General features: G+C 50.8%; 6 protein-coding genes across 6 annotated transcripts; 4 read left to right on the top strand and 2 right to left on the bottom strand.

The window, feature by feature from the left end:
• Nucleotides 1–4: 4 nt before the first annotated feature.
• On the bottom strand, nucleotides 5–1587 carry LMH87_001573 (uncharacterized protein; the record flags this gene model as incomplete). Its single annotated transcript, XM_056192867.1, has 4 exons — nucleotides 5–671; nucleotides 733–854; nucleotides 911–1176; nucleotides 1224–1587. 4 exons carry the CDS (start codon nucleotides 1585–1587, stop codon nucleotides 5–7), a joined length of 1419 nt encoding a protein of 472 aa, XP_056049961.1.
• Nucleotides 1588–1844: 257 nt separating this feature from the next.
• On the bottom strand, nucleotides 1845–2705 carry LMH87_001572 (uncharacterized protein; the record flags this gene model as incomplete). Its single annotated transcript, XM_056192866.1, has 1 exon — nucleotides 1845–2705. One exon carries the CDS (start codon nucleotides 2703–2705, stop codon nucleotides 1845–1847), a length of 861 nt encoding a protein of 286 aa, XP_056049960.1.
• A 3583-nt stretch (nucleotides 2706–6288) lies between these two features.
• LMH87_001571 (uncharacterized protein) lies at nucleotides 6289–10930 on the top strand (the record flags this gene model as incomplete). The annotated part of the gene is made up of 15 exons (XM_056192865.1): nucleotides 6289–6622; nucleotides 6694–6914; nucleotides 6979–7258; nucleotides 7315–7548; nucleotides 7599–8305; nucleotides 8381–8543; nucleotides 8604–8945; nucleotides 9001–9109; nucleotides 9167–9238; nucleotides 9297–9347; nucleotides 9403–9467; nucleotides 9521–10139; nucleotides 10195–10287; nucleotides 10345–10526; nucleotides 10596–10930. 15 exons carry the CDS (start codon nucleotides 6289–6291, stop codon nucleotides 10928–10930), a joined length of 3807 nt encoding a protein of 1268 aa, XP_056049959.1.
• Nucleotides 10931–13286: 2356 nt separating this feature from the next.
• Nucleotides 13287–17880, top strand: LMH87_001570 (uncharacterized protein; the record flags this gene model as incomplete). The annotated part of the gene is made up of 20 exons (XM_056192864.1): nucleotides 13287–13335; nucleotides 13387–13607; nucleotides 13666–13945; nucleotides 14005–14238; nucleotides 14322–14469; nucleotides 14649–14726; nucleotides 14818–15010; nucleotides 15091–15253; nucleotides 15334–15717; nucleotides 15776–15884; nucleotides 15939–16010; nucleotides 16061–16111; nucleotides 16168–16232; nucleotides 16288–16389; nucleotides 16603–16906; nucleotides 16964–17056; nucleotides 17115–17322; nucleotides 17404–17649; nucleotides 17701–17719; nucleotides 17813–17880. 20 exons carry the CDS (start codon nucleotides 13287–13289, stop codon nucleotides 17878–17880), a joined length of 3087 nt encoding a protein of 1028 aa, XP_056049958.1.
• A 908-nt stretch (nucleotides 17881–18788) lies between these two features.
• On the top strand, nucleotides 18789–21318 carry LMH87_001569 (uncharacterized protein; the record flags this gene model as incomplete). The annotated part of the gene is made up of 5 exons (XM_056192863.1): nucleotides 18789–19238; nucleotides 19295–19648; nucleotides 19705–20992; nucleotides 21151–21236; nucleotides 21295–21318. The coding sequence occupies 5 exons, from the start codon at nucleotides 18789–18791 to the stop codon at nucleotides 21316–21318; spliced, it is 2202 nt and encodes a 733-aa protein (XP_056049957.1).
• A 521-nt stretch (nucleotides 21319–21839) lies between these two features.
• On the top strand, nucleotides 21840–25203 carry LMH87_001568 (uncharacterized protein; the record flags this gene model as incomplete). Its single annotated transcript, XM_056192862.1, has 5 exons — nucleotides 21840–22151; nucleotides 22210–22606; nucleotides 22662–22898; nucleotides 22960–23035; nucleotides 23085–25203. The coding sequence occupies 5 exons, from the start codon at nucleotides 21840–21842 to the stop codon at nucleotides 25201–25203; spliced, it is 3141 nt and encodes a 1046-aa protein (XP_056049956.1).
• Nucleotides 25204–25676: the final 473 nt, after the last annotated feature.

Genomic DNA, 25676 nt, shown 5'->3' with positions numbered 1-25676 from the left:
ACTATTATGTTGAGGACTCGCCGCATTGGAGAATGGGGTCGGGGGAGCCGAGGGCTGACTCGCTCCATAGGCTTCGGGGAACGACGCCGAGAGGCTGATGATATTGCCAGCCATGTTCTTGTAGCAAATGGACCATTTCTCGTCGCATCTCAACTGGTGCTTTTTCGTACGTGCAAGAGACGAGAATTGTCCAGAGAAAGAGGGGCCTTTCAAAGCACCAGATGAGAGAAAGGTCCTGCTGCGTCCAGGACAGCTCCAATTTAGCCACGTACCGGGCATCTCCGACCATGTCCATGCCGAACAGGGTCCATAGTTTGCAAAGATAGAGGACAGCCGCCAGGCGAAAAAGTTCTTTGCTGTGCGCGGATGCGCTATTCATCACGCTAGCTCTCGACATTGAAAGCAGGACGTGTAATATGGGTGCAAGATGAAACTGCGGGAATAGAACGTCACCCCAAAGGCCATCCCCGGCTGTCTCAAGTCGACACTGTATCACGATATTGAGCTTTTCAATACTTTCGCATATAAAGGATATTTGTACATCGTCGGGTAGATCTGGGACGAGTCCAGTTGCCTGCACAGGGACAATCTTGCTCCGCTGGGCTAGTATAGTCATAGGCTGAGGGAACCGCGGTTCGACATCCTGTAGAAAGGCGGCCCGCAAATCGATCCTGATCACGATTAGATATGAAATGTACTAAAGGATTTCGATGTGAGCTCCCAGTAACGCACCAGTAGACCATTGTCCGGATGACGGGTAGACTGTCGATGGATTGCAGACCACCCACATAGCTGAGTGCGTGACATAGACCATCGAGATGAATATTGACCAGATTGGGATCACTCGTCAAGTTCTGCTAGCTAGTTAAGCAAAGGTCGAAATGCGGAGCTTTGACCGTCGAAAACTTACCGCATAGGCTGCAAACGTCAGGATCGCTATCACGGTTTCGAGTGTGACTCGTTTGGACGGATCGGAGAGCATGTGGCGCAGCGAAGAAGTCGCCATGACCGAGTATCTGGCATAGTCCAGTTTGTTTTCCGAATTTGCCTCTGTTTCGTTCCTCATGTGCCAGGCCGACGATGAAAGCATCTGAGTAAGTGCCGCTGATTCCTGCAGGAGATCGAGGAAGCCAATCTCGACCATCGACTTGAACACGACGCACGTCCCTCCATACACTACACAGGTCAGTATGGGATATTATGAGTAGGAGAAACCAACTGACAATGCTGCCAGAGTATCTGGGCACGATTTCGCTCCGCTGTGTTCATGAGCTGAAAAACATCTGAACCCTTGCGCTCAAAGGGCGACAACCGCGCGACGGTGCCATTCGAAGACGCGCTGCGCTGTGCTGCCGCTGGCGAAGCTTTCAGTGCTGTCGGTTCGATAGCACTTATATCATGAGATAGTACGCGTAGCCATTGTCCGACGTCAAAGTGGTCGTTCAGTGCAGGCTTTGGTGCGGGTGGGTTTTTTCGCCGGTAGTCGGCCTGGGCACGACTCCTCACGCGTTTTCGCGTCGCTGCATCGCCTTTAATGTTTGTTCCAGACACGGGAACAAATTCAAACGGCTGACGCTTATTCCCCATCATCAAAATTGGCGTTGCAAGGCTAGATTCACACTGGCGCTTGATGGATGTGGGGGATTAAGACACATCGGCACCTGGGCGGCTTTCTGCCCGGTGAAGCTCCGGTGACAACTGCGGGGTGCTTAACAACCAGCCACAGCCTGTTGCATACAACGCTGTTAGTGGCCACCAGCCGTGCACAATCACTTGAGACGTACACATATGCACATGAATGTATTATGTAACCATATTTAAACTATTGCTAAACTTTCGTCTACTCAGTTCAGAAATTTTAGAATTTCTTCTGCTATCAAAACAGTGTGGCTCTCTACCGCAAAGTGTCCAGCGTCAATGAGCTTTACCACTGCGTTCGGCAAATCTTTCTTATACGCCTCTGCACCAGGCGGGATGAAGAAGACATCATTCTTGCCCCAGATGGCAAGTAGGGGTACCTGCGAAGATTTGAAATATTCGTGGAATTTTTCGTACAGTGGAATGTTGTGCTGGTAGTCTCTAAACAAATCCAGCTGAGCGTCCCTACGCCCAGGTCGCTGCAGCAGGGCGTAGTCCAGCGAGTAGGACTCGGGGGCAATTGCGTCCACGTCGAGCGTGCCGTTGAGATATTGAAACTTGGTGATATCCAGGCTCAGCATAGCGTCTGCGAGCTTGTTTCGGTCGTCTGTCGTGTTGTCGCTTGCCCAGAATTCCTTGATTGGAGCCCAAACGTCGCCGAATCCCTCCACGTAGGCGTTTCCGTTCTGAGTGACGATGGCCTCGATCGCTTCGGGGTTGCGTAGCGCCAAGCGCAGTCCAACAGGTGCGCCATAGTCAAAGACGTAGACAGAATATTTCTGAACTGAGAGTAATTCGAGAAACTCATCAACCACGTTTGCGAGAGAGTCAAAGGTATATGTAAAGTTGTCGGGCGTCTCCGTGAAGCCAAACCCTGGCAGGTCTGGTGCAATGACGCGATACTTGGCAGCCAAGAGCGGAATCAGGTGGCGGTACTGGTGCGAAGAAGATGGGAAGCCATGGAGGAGTACAACCGTCTTGGAAGGATTCTGTGCGCTCTGCTCTCGCCAGAATAGATTGACTCCGGCCTTGGGCAATGCGATTGTTTTGGTTTGTGTAAGAGACATGGTGTCAGGCTTGGTTGTGGAGGAGTGTAAAATAGCGATGGGTGTTGGATTGGATGTGCTGATAATATTGAAATCGGGGCTTTGGTGTCGTATTTATGCTTTTCCAGTCACCGTTCTCACTATAGATCTATGTGCACATTATAAATCAATTCGAAACAGTCAGCGCAAAATTGATAATGAAGCTCATCGTTTAATCACGCGCAACGACCGATTCCAAACTTGTGCCCACTACTTTCCTAAAAGAGGCAATGCTGCTATCACGCTAGATGACGGAGCAACGCCTGATCTACACTTCTTTGGTGGGGTTCACTCTGCGTCACTGAGCGAGATGATAGTTAGTGGCACCATCGGTAAACATCATCACCAATAGAAAGACAACAGACTCGTCAAATCGACTGCGAATGCGCTGGTAGCTTGATCAGCAAGATGTCTCCTAGCAAGCTGCAACGGCCCAGAACTAGACCTCTGCCCACTGTTTACCATTTCGCTTCATGGCTGAAATCCAAATCAGGGGGGGCCACTAAGAGCCAGCTGGATCTATTTTGGACGCCGCCATACTGTAAGTTAGTGACAGGTATGTGCATCGTATCTGGGGGACCTTTGTCCTCATGACATGTGCTTTCCAGCTAATTTACAAACCTAACAAGTACTGTAATTGAGAGAGGATACGGAGTGCACATCCGCGAAACCTGGGCCTCGGGACAATTAGCGTATTGGACCACTTCTGTGCCTCAGCACGTCTCTCGCATCTGCGAGCAGAACCCCCCACAACAGGCCTTATATCAGCTTGTGGATAGGACGCTGGCTTCCCCAAAAGCGAGCATAAATTTGAACAAAAAGAAGACATTTGGGTAGTCCCACTCTCAAGCTGCGGAGTCGCAGAACGCTGGTTAAACAGCATCCCAAGTCCTCGCAGCCGTGTCCAGGCGCTCTGCTCTAACGTTAGCTTCAGCCCGCGCCATCAGCTCCCTGGTTGGCTAAAGGTGAGACTTCGGCTGGCCGCTTGGCGAGACAAATATACAGCATAAAACGGTAACGTCAGTAGCAATAAACAATAAGACCGTATGGAAGACATGTCTCTTTGACTGCAGTATACTTAACCAGATGCTCTTTGTAGAACCTCATATCCGTCGTTGGAAGAATATGCACAAGGTGTCTTAAAGCACCGCTTCTCCAGCAATGGTTACCAAGAGCGGGCCAGGCTGCCAATCTGTCGCTAACTAAGTTACGGGTAGGCATGGTATGGTACAGTGGGCAAGAGGTTAGGTGGCCCGTTGCAGCCGCGCTTCAGTCTTTCGTGGCTTTCGTGTCTGCCGAAGAGTATTCAAATATACTGCCATGGTTGTCACTCATTGCAAGGGAAAATTAGAAGAGCACTTCAAACCTAAGTGATCGAGTGTTCCCGATTACGGCCTACTGCTAATGCTTCTGGATACAGGAGGAGGTGCTACCGCCACATACGCTGGTGCGCTGGGTGCTACCCAGGCCGCTCATCAATGGCACAGTCGCAGTCGCTAACTTAGTAACTGTGGCGGGTTTCTCTGGAGCCGGCTGCGGCTTTCGCCCAACCAGTATTCCCCGTACTTCGGCGACTTTGCAAACGCCCCGGAGCCGTCATTTGCTGAAAGAAAACTCGTACGTTTCTTTTCAAAAAAAAAAAAAAGAAAAAAAAAGAAAATGAAACTCAGTGTGTCCTTCACTATCTGCAGGAGAACAATGCCATTCAGTGTCACCAGGGAAGTGGAAAGAAGTCGTGTTCTAGTCACGGGAAGCATCTCCTAATCACAACTCAAAGGCGACGGTGGTCAGGCCCGCCTGCTTGCAACACGTCCTAGTAGCTAGTCAAGTTGCGCTGCTACGGGCATTACGCGCTGAAAATCGTGCCAGTAGACACCTCAACGCCGATGCGATTTGCCCTCGGGCCTGGTTGGGGGTGTTATATGATGTATTCGTATGTGAATCATACTGAATGTAAATCTAAGCCCAATAGTTAGCCAGGCGGCATACCTGCAAGGACCTGTCGTTGGCCACCATCCGCGGTCTTCACCTAGCCAGCGTGAAATCAGTTGATGAGCCAATGCAAAAGGTCGCCTCATTAATATCACCTGAAGTAGGAAGCACAGTCGCGCCTTTAGTGTACCGCGACATAGTCTGTTCATTACGGCAGCGGGCGTAAAGACCCCGAGAGTGCACCACGGTTACTCGGTAGCCCCCTGCAGTTGCTAGCTTGAAGACGGTGAAGCTCAGTCAAGAAACCAGGGGAAATACACAAATCCCGTTTTAAATAATATAAGCAGGACATTTATGCTTTTCGAGCATGGATAAGTCGGCACGGCTCCTACCCCTGCTCGAATCCTGCTAATAACCGTCTCACACCACCTGGCGAGGCTGTGGCGTTGCCACCTTTTTATTGACGAAGGACCAGCGACTAACGCATGCTTTGCGCCGCCTAACGTCCACCTCCCCGCCAAGGATGCGGGAGAACCCAGAAATGAGCTTGGCCAGGTCGGGTTTTCTTCTTTGTTCTTTCGAGTAGAACCATCGAAAGAACACTTCCATACCCCTCTGTTCCCCGTCATGTTTTGCATCTTCCGCAATCTCTGTTGCCGGACCTACTGACAGTCGAACCAGCTTTCGGCCTCGCGAGGAGCAAGTGAAATGTTGGTAGGTAGCCTGGCGAGAATGAGGGGTCGGTCCACTTGATTGCAGCTCTGCCTGCCTTAGCCTGCTTAACTAGCCTCTGCAAAGTGCCCTGCGGCGCGTCCAGCCAACGGAAGTCGCTGGCTGGTGATCACAAACCCATGGGTGACGGTACATGGTGTTGGGCCCTGTTATGCAGCCTACGAGAGTACTTGCACAGGCCTTTCCAGGCCCTATAGCCCCAAGAAGGGGACTATAGTACCTTTATGCTTGAGAGGCGACCGTCTCTGTCTGTTGTCCGCGACCAATCACAGCGCTTGTCCTCATTACCAGATCCGCGCGCGTTGGGCCGCCCGCTGGTTAGATGCCGCTTCCAAGCGATTATAAAGGGCTCGCCACGCATGTCGCTTCCCCTCACCCTCCTTCTCTCATCAACTGTGTCGTACCCTGTGCTCTCAGAAATTCATCGTTACCTCCGTCTTTTTCGACAGCGTCCACCGTCGCTTCGCTCTCCCTCTCCTTTGCGAGAAACACTGCCTCGATGTTGTCGTTGGTTGACGCGGATGCCCTTTTTGGGCCCCAACTGCCGGATCACTTTGACTTCACGATTCTCTTTGAACATTCGATACTCTGGCTAGTCCCAACATGCATTCTCATCCTGATTACACCTGTGTATCTGAAAAGACTTGCGCGCGCTGAACGTCAAGTCCGACCCGGCATTCTCCTCTGGGTTAAGGTAGCTTGCGGCCTCGTGCTTGTTGGGATACAAGCTAGCAATATTGCGCTGTGGCACAACAGGGCTGATTATTTTCGTTCCAAAGTAACTGTCTCTGCCTGTGCCATGTCACTCATCGCCTCTATCTGCACCCTGGCTATCATCATTATTGCACACTGCTATTCCTTGCAGCCCTCCAGCTTCCTTAGCATTTTTCTCTCGATTACAATGATCTTTGATGTTGCTATGGCGCGCTCTTACTTCTTTCGAGAATTTCTCGGCGCTATTGGTCCTCTGCAAGTCTGTATCGTGCTCCTCAAGTTTCTCCTCATTGTTTTTGAGGAAGTGCCGAAGCGCAGCCTCTACCAGTCATCGCATCTGCAATCCACAGTCTCTCAAGAAACGCCTTCTGGCTTCTGGAACAGGTCTCTATTCATCTGGCTCAATCCGCTTCTGGTTTATGGTTGGTTCAACAACTTTACCCAGGACAACTTGCCTGGGATTGGTGACGAGTTCGCATCCGAAAAGCTTTTCGATCATTTCCAACCACACTGGTACAAAGGTACGAGCCACTTGCCACTTATTGACGTCTTCTCCACTTGTTCATGGCACGCATGGGCTAACCTTGTATAGTGTCAAAATTGTCCAAGTACTGCCTGATCATTGCGCTGCTCTCCAGTCTTAGATGGCAATTTTCTCAAGTGATGATACCGCGGCTCAGCTTCGTTGGATTTATGATCGGGCAACCTTTTCTGCTGCAGCGTACTGTTGAGGCGGTGAGCGGAGGCCATGTTGACATCAACACCGCCAGTGGCCTCATAGGTGCTTGCGCTTTGATATACGTTGGCATTGCAGTAAGAGTCCATTGTGGCTGAACTGTTTTCAGGACTTTTTCATGCTGACATTTATCTCAAACAGATCAGCAGAGCACTCTTTGAACATTGGGAATACCGCCTGGTAACATGCATTCGAGGAGTTCTCATCGTAGCCATCTACGACAAAATGTTGCGTCTTAAAGTCGACGACTTAGAAAACTCCGCTGCCGTCACTTTGATGAGCACGGATGTTGATGGAATCGAACAGCTTATCTCTATGGCATATGAGTCTTGGACATGCGTCATACAACTTGCTCTAGGAATTTGGCTCCTGTACAGATTTGTTGGACCAGCGTGCTTCCTCATTTTTATTCCCACCCTGTGTATGTCCAACACTGGAGCAGACATCTCGACAATGAGTGCTGACTTCGTTTACTAGTCACTTTTCTTGGGTCCCTTATTACTGCCAGAGTTATTGCAAAGATTCGTACTGCGGGAAATGCGGAAACGCAGAAGCGTGTTGCGGCGACCTCGAATATCCTTGCTCAGATGAAAAGCATCAAGGGCATGGGGCTCTCAGGCGCTATGACGGCCTTTATCGCACGCAAGCGCGAATTTGAGCTCAAGGTTGCAATGAGAGAGCGCTACTCCGTCCTTTGGGTCTTCGCATTTGGTAAGCTGGATCAATCCTCACGTCTCCCGAGAGCCACTGACAAAACGCAGGCGCAATCAACTATACGATAACGCCGGCACTTGTTTTCGCCGGTGCTTATTTTTGGACGCGAGCGGATAACAAGATGACTATTTCCGAAATATTTACGATTCTTGCCATTCTTTCCATTTCCACCAACCCTTTGATCAGTTTGTTCAGATCAATCACAAAATGGGCCGCCGGGGCTGCATCCATTGGGAGAATCTACGATTACTTCATGCTCCAGGAGCTACAGGATCCTCGTGACGTGCCAGGTCGGACTGCGGATCTCACCGACGGCCAAGAGAAGTCGTCTACACCACAAAGAAAGCCGTTTGCCGTCGAATTCAACGGCGTATCTGTGGCAGTCCCCATCGCTGGCCTTATTCTTCAAGACATTAGTTTACAAATTCCATGGGGCAATTTAGCAATTTTGTGGGGGCCTATTGGCTGTGGTAAAACTACATTTCTCAACGCTATCTTGGGCGAGCAAGAGCTGAGCACTGGGACTGTGTCTGTCGGCTCGAAGAACGTTGCCTTCTGTAACCAAGAAACATGGATCCCAAACAGCACGATTCAAGAAGCTGTAATAGGACAGCTGCCGCTTGACATGACACGATACAGAGCGGTCATTAGAGCATGCGCCCTTGATGTCGATATTTCAGATCTGCCCGACGGAGACAAAACGAAAACTGGGAGTGGTGGCTGCAATTTGAGCGGCGGACAGCGACAAAGACTGGTAAGTCCCTCCTCATACTCAAGAAGACACAAAATCAATCTATTGGAGACAATAGAACGACTGACGATCCGGCAGAGTCTCGCGCGGGCTGCCTATACGGAAGAGGAAATTATCGTTGTTGATGACGGCTTCAGTGCTGTAGATCCGGAGACCGCAGGGACCATTTTCGAGCGACTGTTTGGCCCTAGTGGTATGGTTCGTGCCTGGAATTGCACTATCATTATGACAACAAACAGACGTGAGTGAGGTTATCTGCCCAAACAAGCCGGGCTAGCTAACTGTTGAATGTGTGGCCCAGTCGATCTGTTGCATTACGCTGATCAAACTCATCAATTCGCCAAGGATGGTCGCGTTACTCAGAAGGATCCCAATGAATACGATGGGGCTGCAGAAGGTTTTGAAAGCAGCGGGAACGAAGATTCCGCAGCAAACCCAGCCCAGCCTGTGGCGGAGATCAGCGACGGCGAGGATCCCGATATGCCTCAGGTCCAGGCCGAGGATGAAGAAGTTCTAGACGAATCCAGAGGCAAACTCGGTGATTTTTCTCTCTATTCTTACTACCTTGGGTCAGCCGGGCACATCGTCCTTTTTGCTTGGTTATTATTCGCCATGACAGCAGCAGTCGGTGAATGGTCGCCAGGTCGGCCTCCAGTGCCAAATTACATGTTAGAATCCCACACTGACCGCCGCTATAGTCATCTACTTGAGGGTTTGGTACTCAAAGTCGCCCGATAACCCATACCCATTCATTGGATACTGCGCAATCGCGATTTTGTGCATAATTCTCAATGTTTCGAGTGGCGCGTAAGTCCCTTCTGCCCCTACAAAACTGCCTTGAAACTTTGTTTACAAGTTTATAAGATACTACTTCACATTCATCTTCAAGAAGGCGAACAAAGAGCTACATCACCGCCTCCTACATGCGGTTATGGGGTATGTTCTTGCAAACACTTGGTGGCGAGAGTTCGGCGCTAACATTAACTTTAACTAGTGCAACACCGCAGTACCTGAACGAAACCGATTCGGGCGTCCTACTCAACCGGTAAGACTCCCTCAATTGATTGTGTCTATTATCTACTAATCTGCAAAAATCTCAGATTTGGACAAGATATCTCTCTCATAACGCGTAAACTGAGTCTTCTTGTGAACCAATTTGTTTTCTGTAAGTGAATCGGGTGTCGTGCGACCGTCTCACTTGTAATAATCTGTTTGCAGTGTTCTTCACCGTCCTCGTGGAGATGGTAATAATTGCCGCTGGTTCCGCTTATGTTGTACCCGTCATGGCACTCCTTCTCGCGCTTTTAGCTGTCATTCAGGTGTTCTACCTTCGAAGCTCCAGACAGCTGCGACAAATCGAACTAGAATCATCTGCCGCCCTGTTCACGCTCTTTACGGAGGCGAGCGAAGGTGTCCAGCACATTCGCAGTTTTGGTTGGCAGCAGCACTTTCGCCGAGAACTTTACGCCAAACTGGACCGATCTCAGAAACCAACCTATCTGCTCTACTGCATCCAGCGCTGGCTAACACTCAGCTTGGATATTACCTCTGCTGTTACCAGCGTTATTCTGGTGAGCGTAACGACGTCGCTTCCCAGTCAGACAACGTCGGCCGCGGTAGGGCTAGCGATGCTCGGCCTCATGGGATTCAGCGAGACTGCAAATGTTTTTATTCAAAGCTGGACATCAGTCGAGACTGGACTTGGCGCGGTTCGGCGCATCAAGCTCTTCGTGATGAACACACCCCAAGAAAAAGACACTCTCTCCGCCCCGCCTGTCCCTGACAATTGGCCGACTGAGGGAAAGCTAGATTTCAACTGTTTGACAGCAACCTACAGGTAATTGTCCCTAGATGTGGTTCGAGTTTGCGATGATGCTGATTTACTATCGCAGGACGGCTGACGGCACCGAAAATAAGGCCGTTGACAATCTTACCGCCACCATCTTGGGAGGTCAGAAAGTCGGGCTGATGGGCCGCACAGGAAGGTATACAACCCTCAAAAAGAACGCCACATATAACTCATGTTGCTAAATTTTCTCAAGTGGAAAATCGACAGTGTTATCCGCCATCCTTCGTATGGTGGACTGCAACGGCAGCGTCAGCATCGACGGGCGCGACACTCGAACGGTGCCCCGAGAGCTTCTCCGTTCGCGCATCACAACCATAACCCAAGATGGTCTCCGTCTGAAGGCACCGCTTCGCTTCAACATGTATCCTTTCGATGGTGAGCGCCCGTCTGACAACGAGATCATGAAAACACTTCGAAGCGTGAACTTATGGGCTCATGTGGAAGCCCGAGGCGGCCTAGATGCCAACTACACCGCAATGCGGTTCTCTGCCAGCCAAAAGCAGCTTGTTTATATTGCGCGTGGAATTCTGCACCAAGCGAAGACCGGCAACAAGATTGTGATGATAGATGAAGTGACGAGTAGCATGGCGACAGATGCAGAACCTGAGCTACAGCGACTAATTGATGTGGCATTCAATAGTTGCACGATCCTAGTTGTTTCACATCGTCCGGAATCTTTCCAGACGGCGGAGAGCGTCCTTCGATTCAAATTTGGCGTGCTTGACAGCGTACTCTACAGGCAGAGTAACGGGGACTTCGCTGAGGTTGAGACTGAGTGAACGGAAAAAAGAAATACACGAAGGCGTGCGGTTCCCTGTACCCTGTTGAATCCTCATTTTTGTTTTGCCTCCATTTCAATTTATAGTAAAGTTGCATTTCTTTTATTCGGATGCTGGCTATTGTTGGGGCGCGGGTCTTGCTTCAATTCGTAGTGAGCTTCTTGTTAAAACTGCGTTTACAGAAGGTCTAGCAATGTCTGCGGTAGTTGAACTCTTGCAGGGCTTTTCGGGTTGGCAGTGCCAACTGACGTTGCCATTATTACATTTCGTTGATCAAGGCGAATGCCGAGCTGGAATCGGGTCGGCAATGTGCGGCAGCTATTTTGGAATACATTCAGATTAAATTATACGGGAGAGCTGTCTTCCACTTGACGTGACATTCTCTCGTTTCGCGACAGCCCACTGTACCATCAGGGCCTAGTCAATGGCACCGGAACCTTGTCAGCGCCGAGAGTGGCGTCGCGGTCGGCGCATCCGATATCCGCTTAACAGTGACTATCATGTTCTACTTGCTTTCTTGGAGACGTAATCTCATAATTTTATGGTCGTGAGTCTGGTTCGAACGCGATACTCTGCACGTGGAGCTGCGATTATCGGTCCAGCTCAGCATAGGCTTGTTGGGCGTTTCTCAATTATCCTAAACCCCGGACACTGTTAGCTAACACGAGAGAGGGGGGCTGCTGTCCGGCCACGAAATAGTGAGCTTGCGGATCGTTGGTGATGAGTTTCCTAGGACGACGATGCGCAATTTGAAGTGGTTGCCAGTCTGTTTTACCAGTCGTATTGTCCCGGTGTTCAGTTTCTTCCAAAGTGGTCTGTTCAAGTCATATATGTGACTGTTAGCTCCTCTTGGAAAGCTGTCCTGGCTCGGATTCCTGCCGCCCGAGCGTAAACAACGCGGACGGAAACGATCCAGCTGTGCAACCAAGGTTACTGAAGCCTTGGACAGTTTTATCACGCGAGTGACAGGGCTCCCAAACGCCCCACCTGCATTCAGCCTTCGGGGCTCCAGCGCAAGCCACTTCCAAAGCTCATCTGCGTTGGCCCGAGGGTAATTGGTGGGCGAACTTCAGCCACGCAACGCGGGAGAGCAACGCGATTTGCCAAGGTATTACTCAAATACTGTTACAATGTTCCTCTTTAGACACTCGACGATATCAAAACACAGCTGCCGCTCGCGGCAAAGTCAATGGGGAAGCGGCTGGATCCATGTGTCAAACTGGCTGCGTCTCTGAGGGGTATGGAGCTAGCCCACTTGCATGTAACCGCAACTGGTAAAATATTAGCGGGCAAGCTTCCAAGCTTCATCGCTGGCAGGTGGGTGATGGATGGTAGCCTAGTCTGTTTCTTTCGAGTGGCGTGCGTCCTAACGTTAAAACAGCTCACATCATGTGCCAGTCACCATTGTAACCACGTCAGCATTGCATGTCAAAGACTGGCCCCCACGCCAGATCAGTTGTCAGCCGTCGCTATGCGCTGGATCTTGGCCAATGGTACCCTCACCTCTCCCTGGTAGATCCACCCCTAATGCAATGTTGGATGGTGGTCAGTAAAAGGTCTCTGCATCCCGCAATGAATTCTCATTCGCACTCCTACACGCACTTGAGCTCTTTTTCGGTGCACCATCTATCCATCCTATAGTTTCTCCAAAGTTCGTAGAGACACATCGATGTCGTCTCTGCTGCGCTCGGAAGCCCTTTTCGGGCCATGGCTGCCTAACACTCTCGATCTCACAGCTATTCTTGGCAAATACATGCTCATGCTAGTTCCAGGGGGGTGTATCATCTTAGCTGCGCCGTTGTTTGTCAAGGAAGCCGTCGCTAGCGATCGCCGCATGCCGCTCATCCCATTTTCCCGGGTGAAGATAGGTTGCGGTCTATTTCTTGTCCTTGTGCAGGCTACCAGCGTTACCTTTAGGTACAACAGCGAGCAATTCTCTTAGAACTTGGCTGAAGCCGCGTATACAATGTCGCTTGCCGCTTCTCTTAGCACTTTAGCAATAATTGTTGCATCGTGTGCACAGTCCTTGCCGATACCCAGCTTTCTGAACGCCTTTCTTCTACTCACAACTCTTTTCGACATCGCCCTAACCGGGTCTGGCTTCTCAAGCGACCTCTCACAGACGTCTTTAGTACTTCAAACGGGCGTTGTGCTCCTAAAGTTATTATTTAGCGCTCTCAAGGAGAGACCCGAGCAGGACTTACACCATATCCAGTGGTGGGTAAAGTCGAGCCCCTCTCCAGCATCCGCCACAGGCGCCCGCGGCTGCTTCCGTTTTAGGTGGCTGAATTCGCTAGTTATTATTGTGTTTAAAAACAGGTTTAATCTAGACGATCTGCCGGGAATCAGTCAGGATATGTCATCTGAGAGACTTTCTGGCCGATTTCGGTCTCACTGGTCCCAAGGTATAAGTCAACTTTCATAGCACTGCATTCTTGGATCCTAACTCGCCGCAGTTGACCAGTCCTCTGACAATGCTTTGGCCATTGCGTTGCTACGCACCACGAAATGGCAGCTTGCTGTGGTGGTCCTATCGCATCTATTCGTGGTGGCTCTTACAGTCGGGCAGCCGTTCCTGATGCTACGCCTAGTCGGGGAATTGAGCAACGAGGAAACCGATGGCAAAAGCTACGAGGACTTAGCAATGCTTAGTGCTATGCTCTTCATTGGGATTTCGGTACCAATCTCTATTCTATAAGCCTATCGTTCCTTAAGCTGACACAGGCTTATTCTAGGCGACGAGAAACATTTGCGAGCATTGGGTCGATCGCATCGTGACGTCCACTCGGGGCATGCTCATTGCTGCTATATATGAAAAAATGCATCACCTTGCAGATGACGACCTCAAGCATATCGATACGGCCAGCTTAATCAGTCAGGACGTCGAGAGCATCGAGCAGGTTATCACACTAGCTTATGAGGTCATATGGTGTATCAGTCATGCTTTAGCTGGCATATGGGCTTCTTACACATTCATCGGCTCGGCCGCATTTTTCGTTTTATTGCCTCCTTTAGGTACAAACTTTTCCTTCTTGGCCTGCACGTTATTTTAACAAGCTAATCCGCTGCACCAGCTATATACTTCAGTACTCTAGTAACTTTGCCGATTCTCGACAAAGCTAAGGCTGAATGGTGTGAAGCAGTGGAGCGACGAGGCTTACTGACCGCCAATATTCTTGCTCAGCTGAAAAGTATCAAGGCTATGGGGCTGTGCAGGTCCATTTCAAGTCATATTAAGGAAGAGCGTGTATTGGAGACAAAAGCTGCTTTACGCGAGCGTCAAGCCACTCTTTGGACTTTTGTGTACAGTAAGATTGGACACCAATGATCTATAAAGCTTGAAATCGCTTTTTTGGTTTTTTTTTCTCTTTTTGCTAATACGAGGATATAGCGGCGAGTACATGGGCCATGTCCCCTGGAGCCGCTTTCGCGGGAACCTATTTTTGGACAAGGGCGAGGAGCCCCATGTCGACTGCGGAAGCTTTCGCTATTTCTTGTGCACTTGAAATTGCATGCTACCCTCTGACTATGATGAACATGTACGTTCCCAGACGAAAAGGCAATTTTCGATCAGTCACAAGGATTCGGGCTTTCCTTACGCTGGACGAGCTGGAAGACCCACGGGAGATCCAAGCGCCGACAGCACAGCAACTGCTCGGCTCCCCCACGCAACCACTTGCCATCGAACTTAATGATGTGTCAGTAACATCACCTTCAGATGGTCCTATTCTCAAGCAAGTCAATATAAGAATCCCAAGAAGCACTCTAGCGATAATATGGGGCCCTATCAGCTGTGGTAAGTCTACATTACTAAAGCTACTTCTGGGCGAGGTGGGTTTAAACGCAGGGACCGTTTCCGTCACCTTCGGTACAATATCATATTACAGCCAGGAGCTCTTTATTCCAGATTGCACTATTCTTGAAACCATTTTGGGCACCCTTGACCTCATTGCTGGTCATTATAGAGCTGTCCTTAATGCCTGCGCGCTGGATGGAGATCTCGCTATACTACCAGAGAGTGATCGAACTAGAACCGGGGCCAACGGGTGCAATCTGAGCGTCGGACTGCGTCAGAAACTGGTGAGTATTCGATGTCATTTTTACAGGCTAGCCGTAACTACAGAGTTTCATATAAGAACGAGCTGACATTAAGTTGCTAGAGTCTTGCCCGTGCCTTATATGCCCAGAACGAGATGATGATCCTTGACGACATATTCAGTGGCCTAGACCCTGATACGGCAGGTACGATATTCCATCGAGCTTTTGGTCCTGGGGGCATGGTTCGACAATGGAACTGCACAGTCATCATGACAACCAATCGCCGTAAGCAAGCACCGGGGTTTTTTTTTTCTCGCAAGCTATTTGATGAGCCCAAGCTAGAGCGTTAGCTAATTCTCTTTCAGTCGAGCTGTTAGACTATGCAGATCACGTGTATCAGTTTACTAGGGACGGACGAGTCGAAAAGCAGGAGAGTTCGTCGAATGGGTCTTCTTCGGCTGGTTTTACCGGCAGCAATTATGGCTCAGTTGCCACCTCTTCAGCCTGCGCCGATGTAGATGAAACGGAGACCACTGATGACACGAACGACAGTGTTGCCACGGAAACCTTGGACACTGAGCCACCGCTCCCGCGGTTTGTGCAAGAAACTGATAGAGCCTCGGCGAAGAATGACGGTACAATTGGGGATATTCCACTCTATGCACAGGCCTTGGCCTCGGCTGGATGGTCTCGAATCGCCTGTTGGCTCTCCTTGTTGTTCATATCCTCAATGGGCCAGTTCATGCCAAGTGAGATTATTATGCTCTGTTTCTGTCTTCCCGCTACAATGATTAACTAGTGCTGCAGCAATTTACGTCCAAACTTGGTTCGCAAGATCACCCGGCAATCCAGTTTTTGTCGCTGGGTATGCCGGATTTTGTGTTTTCTGTGTTTTTATGAACGTCATAAATTCCGTGTGCGTACTTACCTTAACTGGTTGTCGTGTTTGTCTCGCTTACATACTAACTAGATTCTACTGTACATTTGTGCTTCCTGAGCCCGTCACAGAGTTGCATAAGAGGCTCTTGCAGACCATCATGAGGTTTGCGCTCCTGTGGTTCATCAGCAGTTCATATGCTAATACTCTATAAGTGCGATGCCACAGTACCTTGACGGAGTTGATGGCAGCCTTCTGCTACACAGGTAATGCTCAGTGTCTCCAGATACCGAATGCTTTCTAACTCAGCATATTTCGACAGGCTGGGCCCAGACTTCTCTTATAAAACGCACAGACTAGGAGTCCTTGCAAATCAAACTATATTTAGTAAGAAGCCTTGCAAACTTGTCCCCCAACAGGCTTGCGCTAATGCTTCCCAAAGATCTGTCTGATTTCTTGGTAGAGATCGTCCTCATTGCTTCAGGGTCACTTTCTCCTGTCCGAACGGCAGTTTCCATGCTGGTCTCTTACGGTGCCATAGAAGGTATTTATATACGCAGCACAAGACAGTTACGAGATTTAAGCTCGGCTGCATCAGCTACCCTAACCGATCTCCTCGGGGAGACAAGCGATGGTATGCAGCATATTCGCAGTTTTGGCTGGCAGGCAAGCTTTCGTCAACGAGTTTTTGCGGCGCTTGACCAGTCCCAGACAGCTCGATATCAGCTTTATAGTCTATCACGGTGGCTGAATGTAGTCACCGATATCATCGCGGGTGCTACAGCTGTCGTCCTTGTCAGGGCACTCCCTTCTAGCCGCGAGACTGTGTCGACTCTTGCTACGGGGCTTGCCTTACATTACCTCCTCAACAATAATATTTCGGCGTCCCGGCACATCAAACTCGTCACATCGTTTATCTTAAGCCTGTCCTCGGTGCGTCATATTGACGACTTTATGACGGGCACGCCCCAGGAGCAAGATGTTGCTGCTGAGCATGCACTTCCTGAAGTCTGGCCTAGTGCCGGTAAACTAGAGTTCAATGCTCTGACTGCATACTATAAGTTAGTACTTAAGCGCATATCTTAGCCTTCTGGCTCGTTTTGACATACAGTTCTTAGAAATAGTGACGGAATGACACACACAGCTCTAAACAACATCACTCTAACCATTCGAGCGGGGCAGAAAATCGGGATCGTAGGGAGTACTGGAAGGTATTTGTTATCATTTGCTTACGTCGTACGCAGCGTGTATACTAACCTACCTTCGAAGCGGCAAATCGACTTTCTTGTCATCTATACTTCGTATAGTGGAGCAGACAGGAAGCATCAGTATCGACAGGCTTAATACCCGGACCGTTCCGCTCGAGTTTCTTCGCTCTCAAATTACGACTATAACTCAAGACGGCCTTCGACTCGACACAAGTCTTCGATTTAGCCTATACCCATATAGCGGGTCGCAACCATCCGACAAAGACATCGTATTCTTACTACAGCGACTTAATCTATAGTCACGGGTCACCAGCTACGGTGGCCTTAATGCCAAGTACTCTAACATAAAGTTCAGCGCGTCCCAGATGCAGCTCGTATATCTCGCGCGTGCGATTCTGCACCATTCCACGACAAACAGCAAGATCGTGCTGATTAATGAGACGACTAGCGCTATAGCTGCCGAGGCTGAGGAAGAGTTTCAGGGACTTATTGATGACTTTTTTAATGATTGCACCTTGCTTATGGTTTCGCAGTCTACCCATGTTTTAAATAGCGCTGATTTGCTCCTGCACTTTGATGGTAGTATACTAGACAGGGTATTTCGTCGCCGTGCGAATAGGCGGTTAGTGGAGGTCGAAGTTCAATAGAACGGTGAAGATGTCGCAGGTAGTTAATTCTTCTCTCAGCGCGCTAGGCACGAGTCAGAATTTGCCGAGTTGCTTCGCTTTCATTGTGCACACTAACGTCAGTGCCGAACAGGAGCCGTCGGCCCCTTCATTCAGCGACCGGGTCGCCATAACTCAGCCGCTCCAACCCTGGCCAACTGAACAGTGTGGACAACTGGAAGACAAGAAAGCTTAAATACGCTCTCCAACGCCCTTCTCCCTAAATTCCTTACGAGGCTAGCTCTAACAGGTATGTATGCGGATTTAGCCATAGCTCATTTACGATGTGCGTGGCGGTTGAAACGCCTTGAATGCGTCGGTTTGGTGGCAGCTGTCCGGGCAGCGAATATCCTGTCGGGAAAAAGGTCATCGCTGTTATTCAGGGCATACCTTACACCGGGCCGGGCTGTCCGCGACCATTGTCTGCGCTTGTGACGGCTGGCATCTGCTTTCAGAGTGCGTAGCACGGGGTGCTATCCGTTGCGCGTCTACCACTTGTGGTATCCGTGGTATGTGTTAAGGCAAGTAGATTTTTTTCGCGGCACCGCCCGGGGGCCAAGACAACGTCGCAATTTCCTTAAGAGCATGAGAGTTCAGACTGATGATCAAATGAGAGTCTGTTCTTTTTTTTTTCCCACAAATGGCAGTGCGTTCTCACCTTTTCTGATGCTTTTTGCGCCATCGCGAGCCTGGTTCCGCGGAGTTTTGCGCCTGTCGGCATCTTATCGAGCCAGGGGAAGAAACACGCCATCTAAAAGATTCCAAGTATCACAGTTCAGACATGAACTCCTGAATTCTTTAAACGAATTTAGATAGACAGGCTTCAGACGACGCCTTAAACTCCGAGAGCGAAAGGATATCCCCGCATCTGTCCGCGGATCGGCTCCCGCCTTCGCCGTTTTTCCACCCGTAACCCTTGCCCATCTCTGCAAGCCACAGCGTAAATCATGCGCTATGACTAGCTACCGCCGGTCGCATTTTTGAACCTGTCAAAGAACACAAGCGAGACAAGTCACCAATTCATAGCCGCTTCATAGTCGCATATTACCAAGCACGGAGCAACAAACGACATGGAATCTGCAGCAAACGTGGAAGAGGGCTCTGCTGAGCCGGCGTCGCCTCAGAATTATGCTCGCAAACCGCTCAGCTGCTCAACATGTCGCATCAAGAAGATTCGCTGCGACAAGCGCATGCCATGCTACCACTGCGTCAAGGCGAATATTCGATGCACTTTCCCAGTGCAGAGAAAGCCAAGGGAACGTAAACCTCATCTCAAAAACCGGCTACCGGAGGAACGGAAAGTTGCCGAGGCCGTCGGCGATGCCTTGGCAGACAGGTTGCAGAGTCTGGAGACACAGGTCTCGTCACTACAAACACAATTGGTGGACGCGAGCAAAGGCGACAAAACGCAGCCGCCAAACTATGAGCTGGTAAAACGGATGGCATTGCGTCCGCATGCAAGCTCGACGGGCGCTGGTTCGCACATTAAATCCTCGTTCTGGGCTAGCATCAATTCTGAGGTAAGTTATTTCTCGATAGCCTTTTCTGATGGGTCACTAAACAAGTGCGTCTTCAGTTACAAAAGCAGCTCTCATCACGGCGCTCAAAAAGCATACAGCTGCAGTTTCAGTACAGTGCGCTGGCAGGGCCCAGCTTTCCTGCGCAAAATCAACCCGATGTCTCTATGCTCCTGTTCAAGTCGTTTCAAGGACTGCGACATCCTCTCCATCACCCACCGGAAACGCACATCATGCTCTTCTGGAATGTTTTCAAAGAAAACGTTGAGCCCATGGTGAGATTGCTACACAACCCAACAATGGCCAACCTGGTGGAGAGGGCGCTCTGGCACCGGCATACGCTTTCCACCGCTGAGCATGCTCTTCTTTTCTCAATATACTATGTTGCAACAGCAGCCATGGGCGAAGAAACGGTCAGTACGAACCAGTTTCGTTGCTTTCCGCGGCCACAACTAATGCCATATTTCAGATCATTCGAGAATTTTCCGTCTCCAAAGGCGCTTTGCTCAGTCGCATGCGAGTGTTGGTAGAGCAGGCGCTCGTTGCTGCCAGATTTGCTACTACAGTAGATCTGACTGTTTTTCAAGCTCTCATGTTTTTCGTGCTAGTACTTCGCAAGACAGGAGAAGCTCGAAGCGCAGGAAGTCTAGTTGGTGTCATCGTACACCTCGCTCAATGCTTACGCCTACACAAAGACGGTGCGGGAATATATGATCTTACACCATTCCAAACGGAGATGCGCCGCCGATTATTCTGGTGCGTCATTGTCCTTGATCAGCGCTCTGCAGAAGATTTGGGCACAAATCCCATGATACCCGAGCACATGTGGGATACGCCGCTGCCGCTCAATATCAACGACGACGACATCAGCGAGAGTTCGCCTGCCTTACCCGAAGAGCGAAACGGCATGACAGACATGACGTTTTGTCTCATTCGCGTACATACTATGCAAACCTCGGTGAGGATAAGGCGACTCGCCTCCGAAGAGCCTGGCCAAACAATTGAGGCGCTTGATCAGTTTTGCGAGGAAATGTGGCAAGAAACGTATGAGATGCTCAAGAAGAAATTCGTAGACCCAAACCCCAGCCACGAGCTGGCCTGGGCCGCAGAGACCATGGCGTCATGTATCATCTCCAAGATGAAACTGACAGACCAATGTTCGTTTTACTCACCTGAAGACGCGCACACAATGACCGAGTCAATGCAGAGCCGCTCCACGGCGCACCTTGCCTCGGCCATTCGCGTCATGGAACAAAACCACTCGGCCAACCTCGACGACCGCTGGGCCAAGTGGAAATGGATCTTTGTCGCCTACTCGCGCTGGCACGGCTCCGCCATCCTGTTCAAGGAAATGCTCCGCAGGCAGTGGACGCCCGTCAGCGAGCAGGGCTGGGTGACGCTGCACAAGATCATGGGCGACTCCAAGTTGGGCGAGCTCGAGTGCCTGCGGGACCAGCCGGTGATGCCGCTGCCCTTTGGCTTCATCTACGAGCTCACCAGAAATTACCGAGAGTCCGAATATGCGAGACTGCGCGGCCAGCCAGAGGAGGCGCGACGGCTGTGCGACGAGGCCGTGCGCGACAACGGGCAGCACCAGTACGGCGCTAGCTGCGGCGATCGCCCCGGGGTTTCGGCCTCATCTCTGGAGCGCTGGCAGCGGGCAGCAGGCCTCGTTCACACGGTCGAGGATATGTCCGCGCAAGTACCGCGCGGCGTTATCGCATCCTTGGAAGATGAAGAAAGCATCGCAGGGTTCGGTAATATGTTTGCCGTCACGCAATCAATACCCGAGGCATCCAATCGTGGGATGCTACCCACAGCACCGTTAGGCTATGACGCTGGGACTGAGCCGTGGCTAGCGGGGGAGGTTATGCCAATGGAATACATGGAAAATATGCTGGACGAGCTGTTCTAGCAGGTGTTGTCTTGTGGCGTTGGCACATCTACGGATCTAGAACTCGCGACGCCTCTCCCGTCTACACATTCCAGCGCCTTCGAGATGTATTTTAATGCCTCATCGAGTATACTATCCGTTGCCATGAACTAACTTGTTCTCAAGCAGCCTGCGTGGATGGCTCATTGATCGCAAAGCAGGCTCTGTTGCTGTGTCTGTATCTGTTGCCGCGCGGTTTGAAGTGCGCGCATGAACTCAATTAAATTTGCTATTATCTCTAAAAACTCGCAACGAGAGTTTGTCCTATGATGTAATTTACTTTCAAATTTCTCAGCCATTCCCCTCGAGCAAGTGAGCGTGCCGCGACTCCCGATCGACGGGCCGTAGGGCCTAGGATCGCTTTTGCAGTGTCGCCGTTTCGCCGTTTCGGCAACTTCTAGTCGCCACACGCTAGCGAGCAATGTTTCCGACCGGTGTGATCGGCTTCACCACTTGAGTTTCCTTGCGATAATTTTATGTTCTAAGCAGCGTAGACGATACGACCCTAGTGGAGAGACCTGACGTAGTATTTCTTTTCGTGTAGAGCTGCCGCAGATTGTCTTATAAAGGTCGCGGCCGTTCCCTCAAACGTCCTGCGTGTTTCTGTAGACAATTAATCATACTCCTTCCTATTTAGCAGCAATTTACATATCCGCCGTGTTTGCAAGAAAATGGCCAAGAGCGGGCACACTCCCTTCGGTGGACCTTACGGGCGCCGCCTCTATGTCAACGTCGTCGACGAGACCGCCAAAGCTCATCCTGATCGAGCATGGATCTATGCGCCACGCTCCTCGGATGAGCGGGATGGCTGGAAAGCCATTACTTGGCGGCAGCACGCCAACGCCGTGAACCGCACAGCCAACTGGCTCGTCGAGCGGTTCGGTAAACCGGAGCACAAGTCATTTCCCAGCCTTGCCTACGTCGGACCAAACGATGCCCGGTACCTGGTGCTCTTTGCCGCAGGTGCGAAGGCTGGCTACCAGGTTAGTACCAAGTGTTGCGACTTTTTTTGGTGGCGCGAGTGGCTAACATGGGGGCTAGATCATGTTCCCGTCTACACGCAATAATACGGAAAGCCAAGTCTCACTACTTCAAGTAACAAAATGCCAGAAACTACTGTATAGCAAGGAATACGCCAGGAGAATCCAGCCTTGGGTGCAGGAGTCTGGCGTCGGAGCGATGGCGATGCTGGGCCTCGACCAAGTATTGGACGATGCGCCTGCGCCTATTCATCCCTACAACGAGACATTCGAGTCGGCCGAGTTCGATCCTGTAGTGATAATGCACACGAGTGGCAGCACTGGTATTCCAAAGCCTATTTACTGCAAACAGGGTCTTTTTACATCGGCGGATAACTATCACAATTTTCTAGAGTATGAGGGCTCTACCTTTGTCATGGAGGCCATGGCAACCTGTTCCAAAAACACGTATTGTCCACGTACGTTTAGCTTGCATGCATCTCGGCGCCTTCTCTGCTAACAGCCCCCCTAAAGTGCCGCTTTTCCATGCGTTTGGTCTGTACTGCTTTGTCAACATCCCGACATTCTGGGGCAAGCCGATGACGCTCGCGATTGCCGACAAGCCCTTGACAGCTGAGAATGTCGTGAAAGGCTACGAGGCTGCCGACTGCGATGCTGTGTTACTCCCACCGTCCACTGTGGAGGATATAGCGAGGCTCGACGGCGGTGTTGAGAAGCTGAAGCAACTGAGTTATGTCTGTTGCGGCGGTGGTGAGTTATTCCCGCTGCCATTCTACAACAATTGACTCCCGCTGCTCACACAATCGCTTAGGTGGTATTTCGAAGCAGGTGGGTGATGATCTTACGTCACAGGGTGTCAAGCTCAATAACTGCATTGGGAGCACCGAGTAAGTCTCGCGACATGAGAGCAGAGTCTGCCGAGCCTAACGCTGTCAGGTACCATATTTACCCTCTGTATTGGCAGACCAATTACAAGAACTGGGATTGGTTTATTTTCGACAACAAGCTATTTGGCTGCAAATATGACCACGTCGGCGAGAACATCTACGAGCAGACCATTGTTCGACAGGAGCCGTTTCAGTCCATCTTCTACACGTTTCCCGACGCGACCGAGTACAAGACGGGCGACCTGTTCGAAAAGCATCCAACTCTGCCAGGGCACTGGCGCTCACAGGGCCGCTTGGACAACATCATCGTCTTCAGTAATGGCGAGAAGCTAAACCCGATCAGCATTGAAACAACCGTGTCTATGCATCCCGATCTTCGGCAGGCGCTCGTTGTCGGCCACGGCCACTTCCAAGCCGGCATGATTCTGGAGCCTGTGCAATGGCCGCTCGACGAGGCGCAAAAGGGAGCGCTCATTGAGAAGGTCTGGCCAGTCATCGAAAAGGCCAACGCAGCAACCGTTGAGCATGGGCGTGTTGCTCGTCATCTTGTCACTTTATCGAACCCCGAAAAGCCTTTTCTCTACTCTCCAAAGGGCTCCTTGCGACGTGGTGCCGTGATCAAGATGTACAAAAAGGAAATCGATGATCTCTTCTCGGCACAAGAGGTCATTGAGGCAGCTCAGCTGGACACTACTAACGTCGAGAGCCTGACTACGGGCATTCGATCTCTTTTCAACGGAGCTTCGCCTGGAGATGCCATGGAGGATGAAGACGACTTTTTTCTGCAGGGAATCGATTCACTGCAAGTTATTAACATTGCCAAAAGAATTACCGCGGGTCTGAAGATTGCTGGGGTCGCCGAAGATTTGGCATCTCTCGCACCGCGGGACGTATATGCGCAGAGCACCGTTACCAAGTTGTCAAAATTTCTGTTCGATCGGATCCACGGTAGACAGAGTAACGGGGTACACAGACAAACTGAAGTCCTCCAAGCTTTGGTGGACAAGTATAGCGCCGGTCTTGCCAAGAGCAGCGACAGCCGCCCGCCGGCGAAGTCTACGGGCAAGACTGTTGTTCTGACTGGATCAACTGGTAGTCTCGGATCTTATTTCCTTCACTTCCTGATCCACGACAATCAGGTCGCAAAGGTTATTTGCCTGAATCGGTCCGATGACGGCGGTCGGGCAAAGCAGCTCGAAGCCAATAGAGAACGTGGCCTGTCTACCGTTTTTGACAAGGTCATCTTCTTGCATGCTGATCTCTCGCGGCCGGACTTGGGCCTGAAGGCAGATGATCTCAGAGAGGTACAGCAGTCGGTCGATTGCATTATTCACAACGCTTGGCCGGTCAACTTCAATATTGCGGTCCAATCGTTTGAGGGCCACATTCGTGGCGTTCGCAACCTGATTGACACTGCGCAAAAGGCTACTGTGAAGGCTTCGATCACTTTTATTTCGTCGATCGGGACCGTCGATAAATGGTCTACGCAGTCTGCCGTCCCAGAGACCAACTTGACAGACTTCAGCCTCGCGTCGATGGGTTACGGCCAGTCCAAGCAGGTCAGCAGCATCGTGCTGGACATTGCCGCGAAGCTTGCTGGTGTTCCTGCCGCCGTGGTACGTCTTGGTCAGGTGGCTGGGCCGACGACACAGCAGGGCTCTTGGAACGTTCATGAGTGGCTGCCGACGATCATCGAGTCCTCGGTTCAGCTGGGTTCTTTGCCTGAAAGCCTGGGTAGCATGGCGGTTGACTGGGTGCCTGTCGACAAAGTTGCGCGCACCATCCTCGACATGGCAGCTTATACTTCCGAGGCTACAGACTTTAGCAGCGGGGCAGAATTCTTCAACCTCGTCAATCCCAAGACAGCCTCTTGGTCGACGATTGCGCCTGCCGTGGTCAGCTTCTACGAGCAGAGAGGCAAGAGGCTGCAGTTAGTGAGCCTCGATGAATGGACCAAGGCTGTCGAGAATGCGCCGGCTTCGTCCAGCCTCTCGGCGATTAAGCTGCTCGATACGTACAAGGCCATGGCGGAGGGTGCAGAGAACGGTCCCGGCGCAAGGTTTGCGACGGACAAGGCGCAGGTGGCGAGCAAGACACTGGCAAGCATGGAGGCAATTACACCGGAACTGATGGCTTTGTGGTGCCAGCAGTGGAATTTTGCGACGTAGATCGATTGCGTCGTTTATTCTTTTTTGTCTTTGTTCCTTTTTTTTTATTCTGTTCTCGGCCAACAGAAATAAACTTTGCGACATTATGAAAAGCATTGCGCCTTAGTCTTCAGCCTCAAGTCCACACACTCGCGATACCAACTGCCGGTGCAGCCACATCTGCCACCATGCCGTGGCCGACACTTGACGTGTAGCAAGCTATTTGGCTCCTTATATGCTCGCGAATATTCAGTACACGAATAGATCAAAGAAGCACGTCCAGGATATACCCATTTCACCGGAGCGAACGGACTGTTAGAACCGCTGCTCTTCATTACATGATCACGCAGGTTGACAGGATCTAGGCCAACAGGCTCCAGCCGGATCGGCAATCTAGTGCACACAAAAGAAGCAACAGAGTGTGCTGATCCAGGCCAGCCGTCGCAGCCCCCACGTAAAGTGTCAATTTAAATATTTTTCCGACGATGGACCAG

This window comes from Akanthomyces muscarius, chromosome 3 (assembly GCF_028009165.1).
Source record: "Akanthomyces muscarius strain Ve6 chromosome 3, whole genome shotgun sequence".
Taxonomy (NCBI): domain Eukaryota; kingdom Fungi; phylum Ascomycota; class Sordariomycetes; order Hypocreales; family Cordycipitaceae; genus Akanthomyces; species Akanthomyces muscarius.
Note: the sequence above shows the minus strand (reverse complement) of the source record. Positions and strands in the feature narration are given on the sequence as shown.